Source organism: Cydia strobilella, chromosome Z (assembly GCF_947568885.1).
Source record: "Cydia strobilella chromosome Z, ilCydStro3.1, whole genome shotgun sequence".
NCBI lineage: Eukaryota > Metazoa > Arthropoda > Insecta > Lepidoptera > Tortricidae > Cydia > Cydia strobilella.
The window spans coordinates 48,309,946-48,329,192 of record NC_086068.1 but is presented as its reverse complement, the minus strand read 5'-3'; the positions used below and the strand labels follow the sequence as shown (position 1 = coordinate 48,329,192).

Below are 19,247 nucleotides of genomic sequence, written 5' to 3'. Positions count from 1 at the left end.
AAAGCTAAAATACGAACATAATAAATAGCGCTATTCTAGTCTAGATTATATCAAACATTTTTCAATATAATTAGCATTGATGGCTCAACGGCTTCCTACACATAATAGCCATAGATTGTGGGTTTCAGTTCCAGCACGTGGTCTAAGTTCTAACATGGCATATTGCAATGATTTTCTTAAAATAGTCTATAAATAATATATATATATATGTATATAGAGACGTAGCATTAAGTTTGGTAAATGTTTGATCGCACAGATGGCGGGCTGGATGAGCAGGTGGGTCGATTCACGACGCGGCAGTACCTGATCGTGCACGGCAGTATCGTCGCCGTACTCGTACTGCTCGTCAACGTGCGCGTACTACCCTTTGTGCAACTCTGCATCGCTTCATCCCGAAAACTGCACAACAAAATGTTTTCAGTCATGTTGAGGGGCATAATGCGCTTCTTTGACACTAGCTCTTCAGGTAACCCACATTATAAGTACTTTCACTATTTTATTTTCAATTGGCTAAATACATAGATGTTAATTAAATACCGACTAGCCTTCTTATTAAATGTAGCGATGAGACGGGGGAGGAAGGCTGCTAACCTACGAGTATTACTTTGGAGCTTTTTGCAGGGCGTATCCTAAACCGCTTCACCAAGGATATCGGAGCGGTGGACGAGATCCTGCCGCGCACGCTCCTCGACGTGTTCCAGATCTACAGCACGCTGGGCGCCATCTTGATTCTCAACGCCATCGCCCTCTACTGGACACTTATACCGTCGGCAGTGCTCATTGCCATATTCGGGATCTTCGTTAAAATCTACTTAAACACTGCTCAGAGCATCAAGCGTCTAGAAGGCACAAGTAAGTATTAGTAAGCCGTAGGTATCATTAAGATTTTAGGAACCTAAGCAATAGTCACGATACTCTTTATATGTCATCTTTCTAGCTTATGTCACGGAAATCAAACTGGAAATACGATTAAATGAAACTGTTTTCAACCCCTGACGCAAAGAGAAAGGTGTTACGTGTTTGACGCTAATGTCTGTCTGTCTGTCTGTGGCATCGTAGCTCTCCAACGGATGGATCGATTTCGATGCGGTTTTTTACGTGAAAGCGAGTTTCCTTGCGGTGGTTATTAGCTATGTTCCTATGTTTAATAGAAATCGAAACAGCAGTTTGAAGAGGCATTTTTGGCATAAAATTGATTTTATTTGGAATATTTATAGCGTAGGGGGTTTTCAACATTTCTAATTTAATAGTAATTGAAGACTAATATTAAAAAAAGATTTCCTTAAAAATATTTACGTGTCAGGTACTTAACCTTAATTTGTATGTTTGAAGTAGACATAAACTTATAAACCTAAAAATATATTTAAACCTTATGCAAATGATATGAAAGCATTGTTGAGTTGTTATTCTGATAGCATACATATAAAAAAACAGTATTTATGTCATCGCTCTTCCTTTACTTATTAATGGTTCACCGTCCCGCACAATAGCCACTCGATATCGATACCACAATTTATGTATTATTAATACCAAAATAAATCTACATCGTTTATACTTAGTAAAGTAATACCTACTAACTTTAGTTTTTAATCATAATTATAATAGTTTTATGGTAGTCTAATAGCGGTTTGTTATCTTTAACTGTACAAAATGAAATATTGAGAAAAGCAACATCGACAGATCTGTTGTTATCGATGAGTACAGATGTAGTGCATTGTTTTTCATCGTATTTTCTCGGAAACGTTCGTATTTGTCATGCTACTTCAGTCAACCTCAGTACTTTTTGTACCGAGACTGACTGAAATAGCAAGACACGTTCGTGAGTTTCTGTGAAAATACGATGGAAAATAATTATGCACTAGGTACGTCTGTACTTAACGAGTTAACGTCACGTCATAAATAACTTTAAACGAAAATAAAATACGTGTGAAACCGTATAAATTATCTTAGGTAACACAGTATTTTTTAACCGACTTCAAGATTTCAAAAGGAGGAGTTTCTCAATTCGTTTTTTTTTAATGTTTGTTACTACTCCATTGTCATTTCTGGACCAATTTTGAAAATTATTTTTTTGATTGTAAGTATATACATACAGATTGGCCCCTTTTTTGTCAAAACGCAGTTCTGATGATGGGATCCATGAGGAATCGAGGGAACTCCTCAAATGTTAAAGGCATACATATAGTGATTTTTGTATTTACATTATCTAAATCCAGCATTTACATTTTAAAAAGTGTGACATTTGATGAAGTGGAACTGTTGATGATGATCAGAATGGAACTGTTCAATGACACATAGTTCACGATTAGCGATTTGTTCTCTTCGTTATGGATCCAGACCGGACCGGACCGTACTCGGACTCGGACCCGGACCCGGACCGAATCGGACCCGGACTTGAACCCGGACCCCGACTCGGACCCGGACCCAGACCGAACTCTGACCCAAACTTGGTCCCGGACAGCCGGACACGGACCCGGACTCGGATCCGGACCCAGACCCGGACCCGGAAACGCTACTAGAAGAGTGGGTTAGGTGGGTGGGCGGGTTTTAACTGCGATTCTCACAGAACAGAACTGCTATCAGAAAAGTAGGTTAGGTTAGGTTAGAACTGTGACCCTTACAGAAACGAAATGCTATCAGAAAACTGGGTTAGGTTAGGTTAGAACGCGACCCTTACAGAAACGTAATGCTACTAGAAAAGTGGGTGGTTTTACCTCCTTTTCATTTCATTGTCTGGAATCTAAGAGTGCACCATCAACAATAAGTAAACTTTCAGCGGCATCTCCCATTGAAGTCGGTTTTTTTTTCTTTAAAATTATTATTTATTTATTTGCAGCAAAAAGTCCCGTATTCGGCTTAGTGACGTCTTCTCTTAATGGCATTGCAACTATAAGATCTTGTGGAGCCCAAAAGAAACTAATTGAAGACTTTGATCGGCATCAGGTAACTGTTCAATTATTTAAATGTTATAGGAACCTACTTTACATTACATACATATATTAACTCGTATTGCCCCGCAACCGCTTTTACTCGTAAACACCGCTTTTCTACCCAAATTTTCCAAAGCTCCAAGGAAGCAAATAGATATTCCGTAGCCAAGACCGTCCATCGGTCTGTCTGACAGTACCTACCACCCAGCCAAATTACTTAACAATTACATATAAAGTATATTTAAATGTAATTTGGAACAAGTGTATTTTTATTTATTTCAATCGATGTAATGCGCAATTTTTGACCTTTAATTGCTCATAATTATACCGATTAAAATTACATATTTTAAACTTAATAATAACTATGACTAAATGTTAATAGAATATGTGACCTTAATATCAAAAGTTATAAGGGTTTACAAAAATGATACAACATTTATGACCGAGCGAGCGCGAAGCGTCTCCGTTTCAGGTTGGGAAAACAATGCTCTCTTATATCTGTCTTCTTTGGTCTCGTATGTTCTTCTCTACAGGTCGCATTTCTTTACCGATTCTCGTTAAATTTTGTGAGCGGATTCGATAAAATTACGAGTATGTGAATATTTTGTCGATTTAGTTTTCGAGTTATTTTTATGTAGGAGCCATGGGGGTTCACGAGGTCTACAGCTTACAGGGCTACGAAATGAAATTATAACTAATGGAGTTCACCCGTAGTTAAAATTCAATAAACCCAATTCATTTCGGAAGACCAGTTCTAGGTAACTTTAGTTATAAACCGTTTTAACGAGGCGTTAAAAACAATTTTCTTTTTAACTACAAGGGTAACCGCGTAGGTATTTCACTACATACCTACAGGTTTTTACGGTAACGTAATAGTTATTTACGATACAATCGTGGAAAAGAGGAAATTCGAAACGAGTGGCGATAAATTAAAACACGACCGCAGGGTGTGTTTTAAATCGACACGAGTTGCGAATTACCTATTCGCACGTGTATCGTACAACGTTTTGCAGTACATATGGCCCTTTAAACTTTCGACATATGCACGAAAAGTGCTCTTTACGCACTAGTACTGTAATAGCTATTTATGCAACAAGTGCGGAAATCATTTTTACGCACGTGTATCACACAATGTTTTACTATGCATTGTGCGAGTAAATAAAAAAACATATCATGGCAAATAAGTTTAATTATTAAAAGGAGTGTTTTAAATTGACACGAGTTGCGAATTACCTATTCGCGCGTGTATCGTACAACGTTTTACAGTACAAATGGCCCTTTAAACTTACGACATATGCACGAAAAGTGCTCTTTACCGCTCTAGTGCGAGAAAGTAGCACCATATGTACTGTACAAAAAAATTGAAAACAAAAAGCACGAGTGCGGAAAAGTAGTACTTTCCGAATGATATTGCTCCGTAGGAAACGCACTTTTCGAGCACATGCATTGTAAAATACATTTTTTATATGTAGATGATTACAATCTCTCTCTCCTTAGCATTATTATTCCCATCTGATTGTGGGGTCTGCTTTTCTTGTCTTTTCTCTCCACTTCGTACGATCGGACGTGTCGTCTACTGAAACGTCGCAGGCCCTCATGTCTTTTGCTATGGTATCTGCCCATCTCATCTTCGGTCTTCCTCTTCCTCTGGACCCAGCAATGTTCAGATCCATAGCAACATTCCCGATGTAATCAGGAGATCTTCTTTTCACGTGTCCAAACCATCTCAGATAATATCTTACTTTAATGTTTAATTTGCGCGCGCTTCGTGCAGTGACGTCCCTTGTGCTAGCCCCGCAGAGCTGAATATGTGCCTAGCTCAGGCTATCCTGTAGCTGACTATGGTTCAAAGCCAGTAGCTTGAAATCGAATATTCTTGTGCAGTCGGCAATAACCTTTGTATGAAGTTAAAAAAATAAAATTGCAAAATTGAAGAGAAACGTGTCCGTCCAATATTTGGTTCACTAAGATAAAAGTAAGAGCTACTACATCAACCTACCTTAGTGCTCAGTGCTCACTTCAGTGCTTCTTCCATTTTTTGTACCAGGTAATTAATAGATGCCATGTTTCAAGGTTACATGTAAAAAAAAATTGAGTTACATATAAGCATCCGTAACTATGCTTACTGTTGACTGTTCACAGCCGTAACAAGTGTCGAGTCGCAAGGAATCATTTCCATAATTCAGCGGTATGTATTATGTATCATCTTCCTTTTTGTGGTTCGTCAATATGCTGCCATGCGAACGGTTTGCGCTGAGTGCCTCTTTTTAACCGACTTCAAGATATCAAAAAGAGGAGGTTCTCAATTCGGCTGTATGTTTTTTTTTTGACGTGATAACGTCTTATAAATCGATGAACACTGGTAGCATGCACGAAAAAGTGTCACGTTATGTACATATCTCCATGGTAACGCTGTGGACAGATCTCCATGGTAACGTTACGTCAATGTTTCTCACGCAAAATTATCGTCCGTAAACCGACTTTACAGATAACCATATTTTTTTTAAATGTTTGTTACTCCATAACTCCATTTCTGGCCTAATTTTGAAAATTATTTTTTTGATTGTAAGTTCCGATGATAACAAAGTTCTGATAATGGGATCCATGAGGAATCGAGGGAACTCCTCAAATGTTAAAGGCATACATATAGTGATTTCAGAACGGAACTCTTCAATGACGCATAGTTCACGTTTCGCGATTTGTCTTCTTTTTTATGTTTGTTAAGCAAGTTAAGTTTTAAAGACACATTTTCGTCAAGCTCGAGTTCTGATGATGGGATCCATAAGGAAACGAGGGAACTCCTCAAATGTGAAAGGCATACATATAGTGATTTTTGTATTTTCATCAACAAATCCAGAATTTACATAAAAAAGTGACATTTGATGAAGTGGAACTTTTTTGAACTGCGATCCTCACAGAACCGAACTGCTATCAGAAAAGTGGGTTAGGTTAGGTTAGAACTGTGACCCTTACAGAAACCAAATGCTATCAGAATATTGGGTTAGGTTAGGTTAGAACTGTGACCCTTACATAAACGAAATGCTACTAGAAAAGTGGGTGGTTTTACCTCCTTTTAGTTAGGCAAACGGTGCTGTCTTTTTCATTTCATTGTCTGGAGTGCACCATCAACAATAAGTAACCTCTCAACGGCATCCCCCATTGAAGTCGGTTTTTTTTTCTTAAAAATTATGTTATTTTAAAATAATACCTACCTACATCGTAGAGGAAAACAGTGCCATGCGCGCACTCGCACCAATTACAGCTACGTATAGCTTTTAGCAGGGCTAGCACAATTGTCAGGGCGAGCGCCAGTCTTTTTTTTGTCTAGCTTGAACAGAAAACATAATAAACAGGCCAAGTGCGAGTTGCATACGCATCCGGTCCTAACGATTCAGAGCCAACACACAAATTTTGACGCTTGACCGGTTTTTGGGGTTCCGTACCTCAAAAGAAAAAAACGGAACCCTTATAGGGTCACTCGTACGTCTGTCTGTATGTTTGTCCGTCTGTCACAGCCTGTTTTCTTCGAAACTACTGGACCAATTAAGTTGAAGTTTGGTACACGTATGTAAGTTTGTGACCCAAAGACGGACATGTAACGTAAACAAATGAATTTTAAACATGGGGGCCATATTTGGGGCGCATAATGAGAAAATTAAATAATTATAGTTTTTCAAACTACGAGTGTATTGTGTTACATATCAAATGAAAGAGCTTCTTGTGAGAATTTAGACCACCCCCCCCCCTCCCCCCGCCCTCTTTATCTCCGAAACTAGATCTGAAATTTTGAAAAAATACACAAAATAGTTCTTTACATGATGACAGACACAGACGACAGAGACAAATGACAGGAAAACCTTTTAGAAATGTGTAGTCAAGCGTGAGTCGGACTTAATTACTTAGTTATTGATCCGACCCCTAAGGGCTTTTTAAAGACATTTCACCAACATTTTACATAAAATAATAACATTGTTAAAAATTGTGTGATGGACGGAACCCTTGAAACGCGAGTCCGACTCGCACTTGGCCGGTTTTTTGTTGTTGGTTGTTATGCAGTATATTTCTCTACACCATGTTTGAGGAGTGTATGTTTAACCGCTATATGTATACATACAGTAAAAAGAAAAAAAGTTTCTTGTGTCTCCGTTGATGTTTAATTTAATTTAATCTTTATATTTGTGGTTGTAAACGGTAAATTAAACAAATTTCTACCTTACACAACTTTGGGAACAAATCAAATTATTTTTATTAAATAGTTTTGATTTGTGTATAAATTATAAACTGAAATATATGTCATATATTAAAGAAAAAGCCAAAAAAAGAAAAGAAAGAATTATTTTGGAAAATAATTTCCAAAAGTCATTATCTGTTTTTTATTTTAAACCTACAATTTTATAGGTTTAGTCTTCGATCTGTTGTAAGAAAAAAGATCTACGCAAAGCCTTAGATCAAAATAATTTAACTTTGATGTTTAATTTCCACATTGATTGTGTCTATCATGTTAATGATTAAGGTACCTATAAATTAATATAATAATAATAATAATTTCAGAACTTGCATACGTCTGCTTGGAATGGATACTTAGCAGGGGGTGCAACTTTCGGGTTTTATTTGGATACCCTGTGCTGTATTTATTTGGCAACTATAATATTTGTCTTCTTATACGTTGACTTTGGTAAGTATATCGGTTACGTTGTCGCATTAAATGTCCATTTCAGTTACATATGCCTTTCACAACAGTTATTGGAGCCGACCTTAAAATACCGGCAACAACAAAATGTATGTTCACTGTTCATATTCTGTCAACTTATGGAGGCTGAATCGATATCAATTATAAATTAGGAGCACACAAAGTGTCAGGCTTTTCAGGTGTGGGGTATCGGCTCCTATAGCGATATCGTATCGGATAATATATTGAGCCCAATTATAAAACACCCATGTCCGTCGTTTGATAGTAAAGGTAGGAACGTTGTAGGCGGAGCGATAGCGATCGGCAGCGTGGGGCTGGCGGTGACGCAGAGTCTGACGCTGACCACGATGCTGCAGCACGGCGCGCGGATGTTGGTGGAGTTCCTCGCGCAGCTCACCAGCGTGGAGCGCGTGCTGGAGTACAGCCGGATTGATACCGAGACAAACCTATTTGAAGGACGTAAGTTAATATTCTGCAACAGGCTAACTAGGTACACTGAGAAAAACATTTCTGTAGGTCCTTGGGGAAAAAAAATAAGTTTTACTATTATGGAAGCTTTACGGTTTCTATGAGAGCCCAGGGTGGGTATCCAATTATTGAAAAATTGAATAGTATAGTCACGTCTGAAAATATCGATAAGACCAAAGTGCCAAAAATATGTATACACGAACTTATTGCCATAAATTAAGGTAGTGAAATACATATTTTTGGCACTTTGTCCGTATCGATATTTTCAATATCATCTCGTACTTGAGGGTATCTCTAAAATATTTAATTTATAAACAAAACATAACAGGACAAAACAGTGGTACACTGGGCATAACTTTTTCTTGAGATATTTATTTATTCAGAAACAAACAGTCATACATAGTTTATTAACTTATTTTAAAGACAAGAAGATCAGACCTATAGTTTCAAAACAAAATAACATATAAATGTTTAGTGAGTTTTCGTCCGGCAGCCGGGTACCTATTTTGTAATTCTATGTACGGGGTGGTTAAACCACAATTAAAATTTAAAAAACCTTACTTGTTTATTAATTAGGTAGTTAGGTACTAATTTACTTACACTTATTTGTTTGGTTTTGTTTACAGAGGTGGCCACTCCCAACATGTGGCCATCACAGGGCAGGATCGTGTTCCAAAACGTGAACTTGCGTTATGCGCCCGACGAAGCCCCGATATTAAGGAACTTAAATATTACAGTCGAAAGTGGCTGGAAGGTTTGTACAAACTTTTAGAACGTTCTTGACCTACGTAAATAATGACATACCATTAGGATAACCTGAAGACAAGAAGACGGTATGTTTGGCTAACATTTAATTATTGGTAACTACTTTCGGTAATTACGGTACTTTCGTTTGACGTCGTTATTAAGTACGTAAAACTAGCGACTTATTTGTAATATTTGCTTGTAATGTATCTTTCTAACCAATTTTATTGTATCAGGTACAGTAACATATAAGTGCGGTGCGCTAAGGAACTCGCATTCGCTGCAGTCATCATATTCGTTATATATTCGTGACATAACTAACCTAAGCTAACATTTACACCATTTATAAACTGAAGGTTAATACGGAAAGATAGCCAGTTTAGTGTTCTTGTTACTACCAGTATAGTGTACTTACCAAATTATTTCTAATAGGTTGGTGTAGTGGGCAGAACTGGCGCTGGAAAATCGTCCCTAATTTCTGCATTATTCAGATTTGCATTTTTGGACGGCACTGTCACAATTGACGGCCTGGATACATCGCTGATAGCTCGACAAGTAAGTTTTACTTATTCCCGTTTTATGTGATGAGTACACATTACATTTAGAATGTAGGTACGTATTGTGTTACGGCAATTAAGCAGTTTCCGTTTAAGTTACATGCATGAATCTGTGTTAGCTTATGCTGAATATACAATTATATTATTATATTTATTTATATTATATAATTAATACGCTATGAATTAAGTGAAATAAATAAAATTTAATTTTCGTAGGGCCTTATTTACACATTGATTAATGTTAAGCGGCAGTTCATATTTATATTTGCTACTTGCGTTTAGTAGCAAATGTATTGAATCTCTTAATGTACGAAATTTTGTTTTTTAGGATCTCCGAACCAAAATTTCTATCATACCTCAAGAGCCAGTCCTATTCTCTGCAACAATTCGTTATAATCTAGACCCGTTTAATGTGTACAGTGACGACGATCTCTGGAGATCACTAGAACAGGTACGAGTACGAGCACGATACCGTTATACCAATGTATTTTTATTGTAGTAGCACAATCGGATTAAGACTAACTGCGAAATCTCTAGAACAGTCCTGAAATTTGGTATGTATATAAATTAAAAGCCCCTTTTTCATGTCCACACCATTTGACATTTGGGGACCTCGAGGAATCGCAGCCATCTTGGAAAATGTGTATTATTACCATCCTGGAGAAATTCGCGTTTTACTCTAACGTCTATTTTATTGAAATTCGTTCAATAGTTTAGGCGCTAGAAGAAAAATTATGATTTAATATTCGGCGTCCTCTCAAGGCAGCTGAAATGATTTTTCTTGAATAAAACAAGTGTAAACAGGTTGTGAAGGGCAAGAGGAATCTACCGATATGTCATTCAAAAAATCCGTCTAGTATTCTAAGCTACAGGGTGTACTGAATCATCAGTACTTAAACCAATAACCCTACTTTCTGGTTAAGTTGCATTCAAGTAAAATGTTGATATTGGGGTTGGGGTATACAAAAGTATAGACAAAAGTGGAATTCACATTCCTCCAATTTTCCTATTAAGAGAAAATCTGGATTCAGCAAGTATTTTTTATAACAAGATTTATTATTTCCGTAAAGATATGTAGGACTTTTTTGTGTAGAATTTAATAAGCTTTATTGTTGCCTCACACCATATTTTCATAGAGAACGTAGATTTAGAGTAAAACGCGAATTTCTCCAGGACGGTACACATCTTCCAAGATGGTTGCGATTCCTTGAGGTCCCCCAAATGTCAAATGGTATGGACATGAAAAAGGGGCCTTTAATTTATACACATACCAAATTACAGGACTGTTCTAGAGATTTCGCAGTTAGTCTTAAACCGATTGTGCTACTACAATGAAAATACATTGGTATAACGGTATATCTATAAACTAAATTTTATTGTTTCCAGGTGGACATGAAATCTGCAATACCATCTCTGGATTTCCTAGTAACAGAGGGTGGATCTAATTTTTCTGTAGGGCAGCGGCAATTGATGTGTCTAGCCCGCGCTGTACTCAGATCGAATAAAATTTTGATTATGGATGAAGCCACTGCCAACGTAGACCCTCAGTAAGTAAAAGTCTACTTGCAATGCATTAAACGGGCATTAAAGGTGGTGTAATCAATATATAATGCGTAGTGCCGCTTTTAGAGTTATTAGGGTCTAGGCTTTTAGGGGTGGAGTAATAAGCAATGTCAGGAAAAATAGGATGATGATGTGATGATAAAACCTATCCTATACGTCCTTCCTCAGACTTCAAACTACATATCTGAACACCAAATTTCATCTAAGTCGGTTCAGCGGTTTAAGCGTGAAGTGGTAACAGACAGCCAGAGTTACTTCCATATATATAATATTAGTTCTACCTAAGGATACATAGGCATTTATTGCTTTATTGTATAATTTACGGAGATATTTTGTTGGAAAACAGTTTATTAGTTATACTAGGTTGAAAATCAATGAGAAACGTGCAACTAGTGACGACATTACCTACTTATTACCGTCATATTTACCCAACTGTAACGTGATTTGGGTTCCGGCAGAATATCAGTGCTTTGCTCAATAGAGTGGAGCGTATAGCTGTCGGAACCCTTTTGTACGACCTGCAACGCACACAGCGTACAGCTAATTACTAAAAACTGATTTTTCGCGTTTTTTTTTGTCAATTTAATTTAGTATATAAGTATTTTAGCTTTGTTCTGATTGCAATGTACCTATTTATTAAATTGTGTGTTTTTGCAGCATCCAAATAAACGTTTTATCTATCTATCACATTGTATAGGTAGGTACAACAACAGCGAGTGCGAGTATAAAAAGACACAACACATTCAAAATAAGTCTGTACGTGTACATTGGTAATCATTTATTTTCAGAACTGACAATTTTATACAGAAAACGATCCGCAGCAAATTCGCTTCATGTACGGTGCTAACGATCGCTCACCGGCTAAACACTATCATGGACTCGGACCGCGTGCTGGTGATGGACAGCGGTGAGGTGGCGGAGTTCGACTACCCCTACCACCTGCTCTCGGACCCCAACAGCCGGCTGTCTTCCATGGTCCGGGAGACTGGGGACTCGAACATGGCTCGTCTGTTTCAGATAGCCAAAGATGCCTATTTCCAAAGTAATCTGAAAGAAAACGCTTCATGAACTGAATCCAAAGTAATTTTAAAGAAAATGCCTCACGAAATTTACTAATACCAGGCCATAATTGTTTTAAAAAGAATTACTAATACCAAAAGGCGAGTCGGTTCGGTTTACGCTGTTGTCACGTTGATCAGATGCGCATTGACTGTGTGCGAGTGTGACAGCGCTATGCACATACTCGTATCTATAACCGCAGCTACGTGCGGATGGAAATAGGCATCCAACGCGAACACCGCCACACTGACTACAGACAAAGTACAAATAAAAGAATATCTTTTCAGTTCAGTTCAGTTCAGTTCATTTATTTTGTTAAACATAGGTTACATGAAAGATGGTAGATACATTAATATACGTTAGATTTCTATGTTTTACCCACTATGCAGGTGTACAAAATTGTCTCGTGCGGTTATCAAATAAACGCATGCTTATGTCTAACCTAATTGAAAACATTGATATTATAGGTAATACTACTACAAATTTACATGTTACAAATACAATGTCAATGGGAAAAAATGATTAATAGTCTTACAATTCTAATACAAAATTTAAATACACTGTCAATAAAATCAAAATAAAAATACATTTAGGTAGCAAAAGAAGCTATTAAAGAAGAAACTTTTTTTTATATTTTATAGATAATTAATATCTAATGTAGTTAAAAGTATCTACTTAAAACGTATAGGCACATTTTACAATGAATAAATACAATTTTCCATATACACACGTGATAGTTTTATTTTACTGTCAACATCCCTACCCTACTTGTGAATATTTTATGTAAAAACTTAATAATGCAGGAGGAGCGCGAAATCGCGATGCACTGATTTTGAAATCAAATTGGTATAAGATTATATTTGCAGAATTATGTTATTAGGGTTCCCAACCCAATCCTATTACTAAGACTCCACTGTCCGTCTGTCTGTCACCAGGCTGTATCTCATGAATAGCTCAGTTGAATTTTTTACAGATGATGTATTTCTGTTGCCGCTATAACAACAAAAACTAAAAACAATAGATAATGGTACGGAACCCTTCGTGCGCGAGTCCGACTCGCACTTGGCCGGTTTTTTTTAACATACTTGCTGTGTAGTGTGTGTGTGGTGTAGGGATTTTTATATGTCCCTAAGTTATACCTACTAACCAGTGACTAACCAAGAAGGTTATACTGATTAAGATATAAGGACCTCAAACTTCTAGTTGCAACTGCCTTATGTAATGAGAAGCGTGCGTATTTTTCTCAAAAAGTGAACTGTTATGCTAAAAATTCTAAAAAATTGTGGGAAAACCTAAAAAATGACATATTTAATGAACACGAGAAACAACTACCAAACCATTTCAATGACCCAAACATGATTAATCGACATTTTCTTAATTTACCAAATAATAACCCAGTTGAAATTAGTCACCTCACTTATTTTGAGTACAATAGGTTTAGTTCTTCACAGTTTACTTTAAAACCAGTTACTGAAAGCCAAGTCTTAAAGATAATTAGAAGCCTCAAGTCTAACGCTCAGGGAATCGACGGGATCACATTGGACATGCTAACTCTTACTTTGCCTCGTACCTTGGCAGCTATTACATTAATAATAAATACATCTATTTCTGCTCATGAGTTTCCCGATGCCTGGAAGGTTGCCGTGGTGCGTCCTATTCCGAAAATCTCTGTCCCTACTCAAATTAAAGATCTCAGACCCATAAGTATATTACCTTGTCTCTCTAAAGTCCTGGAAAAAATTGTTTGTCAGCAATTAACTGATTATTTAGAGAAAAATAATATATTACCAGTGTATCAGTCGGGTTTTCGTAAGAACAGAGGGACGGCAACAGCTCTGCTCGACGTTACTGATAATATTTTGGCAGCTCAGGACCGGGGACAAGGTACCATACTTACATTATTGGACTTCTCCAGAGCTTTTGATACCATCGATATTTCACTCTTGTTGTCAAAGCTGTCATATTACGGTTTCGAAACGGACACCTTGAAATGGTTTGCAAGTTACCTAAGCAATCGGAGCCAGCTAGTTGAACTTCAAGCCCCTAATGGTAAAGCAGTTGTGTCTGAAATACTTCCGGTATCTAGAGGTGTGCCGCAAGGCTCTATTTTAGGCCCAATATTATTTATATTATATAGCCGTGACATAACAAATACAATCAAACACTGTAACTACCATATTTACGCTGACGACTTACAGCTGTACGTTCCGTGTAGTTTGAGTAATATAGACTCAGGAATTAGCAAGTTAAACGGTGATCTCGAGCACATTGCTGGATGGTCACAAGCAAACGCACTTGCACTAAACCCTACAAAGTCTAAAGTCATGTTACTGGGTACAAAACAACAAATAGCAAAGCTTTCTGAAAGTCATTTCGAAGTGCACATAGGCGGTAATGTTCTTGAACGTGTTGAAGAGAGTAAGAACCTGGGGCTTCTTATGGACGGAGAATTAAGGTTTGAAAAACATGTGCTTAATGTGGTTCGAAATTGCTTTTATAGACTGAAACTTCTATATAAAATAAGATCCTTCCTTAGTGTTCAGCTTAGGGTGAGGTTATGCGATGCACTTGTTCTCTCACGATTTGATTATTGTGATACAGTTTACGGGCCGCGCCTCCTATCGCGTACTCAGAGATTAATACAAAGAGTGCAAAATGCCTGTGCACGGTATTGTTTTGATATCCCTCCACGCTCGCACGTAACGCCATATATAAATAAGAACTGCATTCTGAAGATGTCCACGCGTCAAAAGGTCCATTTAGCGTCGCTTATGTTTGGCATTGTGTACCACCAGATACCCTCGTACCTTTACGATAAGCTAACCTGGGCTCATAACTACAGATCCTCGGAGGTCAGGTCATCTAGGTACCTGCAACTTGTCTGCCCTCGTCACCACTCAGCGGCCTTTCGTGGCTGTTTCCGGCACGCCGCTGCGAAGATCTGGAATGACCTGCCTCCACCAATCCGTTCGCTGAAGTCGTTAAGTGGCTTCAAATCGAAATGTCGTGCACACTTGTTACAAATTCAATTACAGACATCACAGTAACATATCAGTCACTCACTCGCACACTTATCACACACACTTTTACATTTCCGCGGCAATTTGATGATTTGTTTTAGTTTTAGTCTTTGTTTTAGTTTTAGTCTTAAGTTTAGTTCGTTCTGGTGTTGGGTTTTTCTGTAACTTTCGTTATAAATATATTTAAAAAAGGCGGTTATTAATATTTTGTTTGTCTTAATTTTCTGTTTAATAATGTTTGTATTTTTATGTCAATGTAAATTTTATTTGTGTGTCGTTGGCGTACGTGTCGCCATTATTATTATTATTTATTTTTTAGATTAAGCCAGGTCCCCACAGAAAACCAGCGCCACGGTTTGCCGCGGCACTATGCTGAGTGGGGATCCTTTTTGGCGTCCAAATGTTTTTTTGTCTGCATGCTTTTCTTTTTTTTATGTACTATGTTGTGGCGTCAAATAAATGTATTTTCTTTCTTCTTTCTTCTTTCTTAAAATTGTTTAGGAAGGCAATTCAGTATTTTATCATTAGAAAAATCAAATTCGAATGATCAAGTATCTCTTATTTGTTTTTAGGGTTCCGTAGCCAAAGGGTAAAAACGGGAATAAGCACTTTCCGTGCCTATGTCGAAAATTTAAAGAGCCATATTTACCTACTGTAAAATGTACAATACACGTGAGAATAGGTAATTCGCAACTCGTGTCGCCACACAATTTATCACCACTCGTTGCGGATTTCCTACTACCGCTCCGCACCTGTATCGTAAATAACTATTTTACTCTTAGTTCAAGGTACTCAGATCTCTCGGCCTAACATAATGAGGAGTGGCGCCCGACAGGTCTGGTGCTGGTGAGTGGAAGTGCGGGTGAAGCGCGGACACCATCAGGGGCCTAACGTGATGTGCAGCGACGGGCTACAATCTCGGCCTAGGCCAGAAATACTGTATCAAAATTGATTGGCAGCACGTTTCATTAAGGCATGATGTTTTGCAGCCCCCGATTAAATATCACAAACATAAAAATATTTCCGGGCATGTTTGAGAAAAAGCGTTTTGTATTAGTCACACTTAAATTTTACTAAGGAAAATAGTTACTAACCTTCTAATCGACTTTATATCACGAAACAAAAGGTTACGCTCGGCGTTGCCATGTTAATATTAGATTTAGTCCCATCTAATTTAGTCGCAAGCATTCCTTGTTCGATTTAATTATCGACAATAACGCCGACGACAACGCTGACGAAAGCGGTAACAACGAATCACTTTGTAAGCTAGGCTAAGGACAATCAAAAGCAATCCTGCCAAGAAAAGTAGGGGCTTATATTTCTCAGCGTAAAATAGCAACGTGTCATTCGTGCAGTTTTCACAGCAATAGACGTTAAAATCGGTGCCTTTGTAACTGGTCATTATTATAAACATCATTGATATACATTTTTATTCTTGAACATTTTCAGGTTGATTATTTTTAAGTTGTTACTGTGAATCGTTTCATTTTTTAGTTTATTTAGGTTGACAATAATCAAAGGAAACGCCATGATAATGTCATTCTACACGTATAAGTGCAAGAAGGTTTTAGTAGATGGATTTAAACTATAGTTGGTCCTCAGAATAATAAGATAATAACTAAAGCCGCCAGAAGCCGGGCAAAAATAAGAGCTTGGTAAAAGGTATCGTATTCACAACACGCTATTACTTTTTGTCTACGAGTGAGTGAGACAACAATCCGCAAGTACTTTCGTTTTTTTCAGCATTGTCACAAAACGAACTGAGGAAAGTGTCAAATGGTTGTAATTGGTTGTAACATAATCCAGGCAAATAAAATACATGTTCGCTATTTCACAGGTAGGTGTCAACTGTAACAACTTGACAAAGTCGTATTATTTTAGTTGAAATATTTCGCGGAATTTCTGCGGTCATCTTGCTTTATTTTAATTATATTGTTGCTATTCCTGAAAGATTTTTGGAAAACGTGATGTCTTTATTTGTAATGGTTTGAAGTTCCCTATGTGATAATGTCTTGTGTGATCGACGGCTGTACGAGTAAATCGCATACAGGAAGAAAAGAAAATACGCACGAACCGGTAACTTTTAATCGGTGAGTTATGTTCAATTTTGAAGAAATTAATTTATAGGACCTGACCTAATCATTGAAATCGATGTGTTTTTATGTAATTATTACTTGCATTCAAGTCTGTATAGATTTTTGTATATATTTTCGAAAATTTCTGCTAACTATGAAAGGTTATATTTTTGGCATAGTGATATGTGCCTATCGATACCATCCATACTATCGACATTTACAGCTTTCTTATAGTTTGGCCCAGGTCTGTCTCATTTTAATGAGGGCTATCGTTTTTTTGCTCACCAGTTGGCGCCTCTGTTGATGGTGGTCCAAAAGACTAAAGAACAGCTATCAGTCATTGAAGTGACAAGTGCCTGCTCTGCTCTGGTTGTCACCAGGTGTAGTGCCGTTTCAGTCGATTTACCCGGCTGGTACGCACATTGCAATTGGTGCAGTGGATGTCTCTTAAGAGGACCATCCCTTATATGTCTGTCTACCAGTTTCTCCAATGTTTTGAGGAAAAATGATGACAGACTTATCGGCCTGTACGATTTGGCTTCTGTGTAATCTGCTTTGCCTGGTTTAGGCAGGTATGTTACTTTTACCATCCTCCACACACGTGGCACGTGTTCGAAGGCTATGCACGCTCTGTACAGTCTACCTAAGTGTGGTATTAGTACATTGGCGCCCTCTTGTAGTAGTATTTGGTAGATTCCATCTGCCCCCGGGGCTTTGTATGGCTGAAATGTTGATAGTGCCCATTTTATCTTATCGTGATCTACTACCTTTTTAGACGTGTCCCAGTTGTACCTGGTAGTGCTAGTGGGTTTTTCCATGTTCCTTTTATTAATATGGATGGTTTACCTATCTCACAAAAGTAAACTTTTTATTTCAGATTTCCAAAGGACGAGGAATAGGGGATATTACTGCAATGTTCTGCCACCAGTGCAGCACTAGCCTTTTTAGTAAACCGTGGAGTAACTTATACATACTGTACCTTAAACAGGTTTTTGACAAGTTTTCAGAGGATCTACCGGAAAACGCGAATCCGAAATTTCATTATCTGCCTCTTTATCGCTCGAATACGTAAGAGTGACAGAGATGTTAGATAACGAAAGTTCGATTTTCTTGTTTCGCGATAGACCCTCAGATTGTGGTAGTGGCACCACCTACGCAGAGTTTCGCGTAAAAAATATATATCACGAACGTTTTCTTTCATTTCCTATTTGGTACATACGTAGAAACTAATATACTTAGTTTTTTAGCATTAGAAAAAAGGTAAACAACCATTTGCACGTGTCTTTTTATTGAAAAAAGTTTTTGTTACAAATATAGAAATATTTTACTTTTGAAAGCAAAAATATGTAAATGATTAAAATGTGTGTATATTATATTTGTTGTGACTTCTTTTCAAAAGTGTTTTTCGATAAAAACGACACGTTAAGATCGCTCGCCTTCTTTCTAATGATAAAAAAACGAGAGGTATAGTTTATTATTATTATTTATTTTATTTAATAAAATACAAAGTATTCTTACAATAATCATAGCCCCGCAAAACTCAATAAAGAGTTTGACTGTGGGGTCATCAGTCTCTAGTTACATATGTACCTAACTTAATTTTATAGTAGTGCAATTACTACAAAATATTGAGGTAGTGTATTTTTAACATAGATTTAAGTTTAAACTTCTTATTTTCACATCTTATGGCTTCGGGCAAACTATTAAGTAAATATGGAATTCTTTTCCTAAGGGTTCTATCCCCGTAGTAGTTATTAAGAGGCCGTAGTCGATTTTGGGCCAAAAATGTAAAATTGATAGATTTAGTCGTTGAAATATACACGTTTTGTTACGTAATATCTAAATAACAAGTATTGATTTCTATTAGCACGTCTTCTCCTCTTGCCGTTTAATAATGAGGTCGCGAGCGTGCGTCACCGGTAATGCATGAAGAGAAGGGGCAGTTTTTAAAAATTCATCAAAAAATCATGGTGGTAAAATATACAAATTGATGTATAAGTATAGTTTCAGCAAATGTTGTAGATTGTTTAAGTAAATTACGTTGAAATTAAGTCGACTATTTAGAGAAATTGTCACTTGTTTTGAAGTAATTTCTGGAGAAAATTGATTTTGTCTAACTTTCATTTACACTACTTCAAAGT

General features: G+C 37.2%; 1 protein-coding gene across 1 annotated transcript in view; it reads left to right on the top strand.

The window, feature by feature from the left end:
- LOC134754620 (ATP-binding cassette subfamily C member 4-like) overlaps positions 1-12,543 on the top strand; it is a 62,972-nt gene extending 50,429 nt beyond the window's left edge. Inside the window, exons 16-25 of the mRNA XM_063690950.1 lie at positions 257-466; positions 622-852; positions 2,837-2,943; positions 7,482-7,605; positions 7,906-8,079; positions 8,715-8,842; positions 9,265-9,387; positions 9,718-9,840; positions 10,776-10,936; positions 11,741-12,543. Coding sequence (XP_063547020.1) covers positions 257-466; positions 622-852; positions 2,837-2,943; positions 7,482-7,605; positions 7,906-8,079; positions 8,715-8,842; positions 9,265-9,387; positions 9,718-9,840; positions 10,776-10,936; positions 11,741-12,020 — 1,661 coding nt within the window. The 3' untranslated portion in view covers positions 12,021-12,543. The remainder of the gene's footprint in view (positions 1-256; positions 467-621; positions 853-2,836; positions 2,944-7,481; positions 7,606-7,905; positions 8,080-8,714; positions 8,843-9,264; positions 9,388-9,717; positions 9,841-10,775; positions 10,937-11,740) is intronic.
- Positions 12,544-19,247: the final 6,704 nt, after the last annotated feature.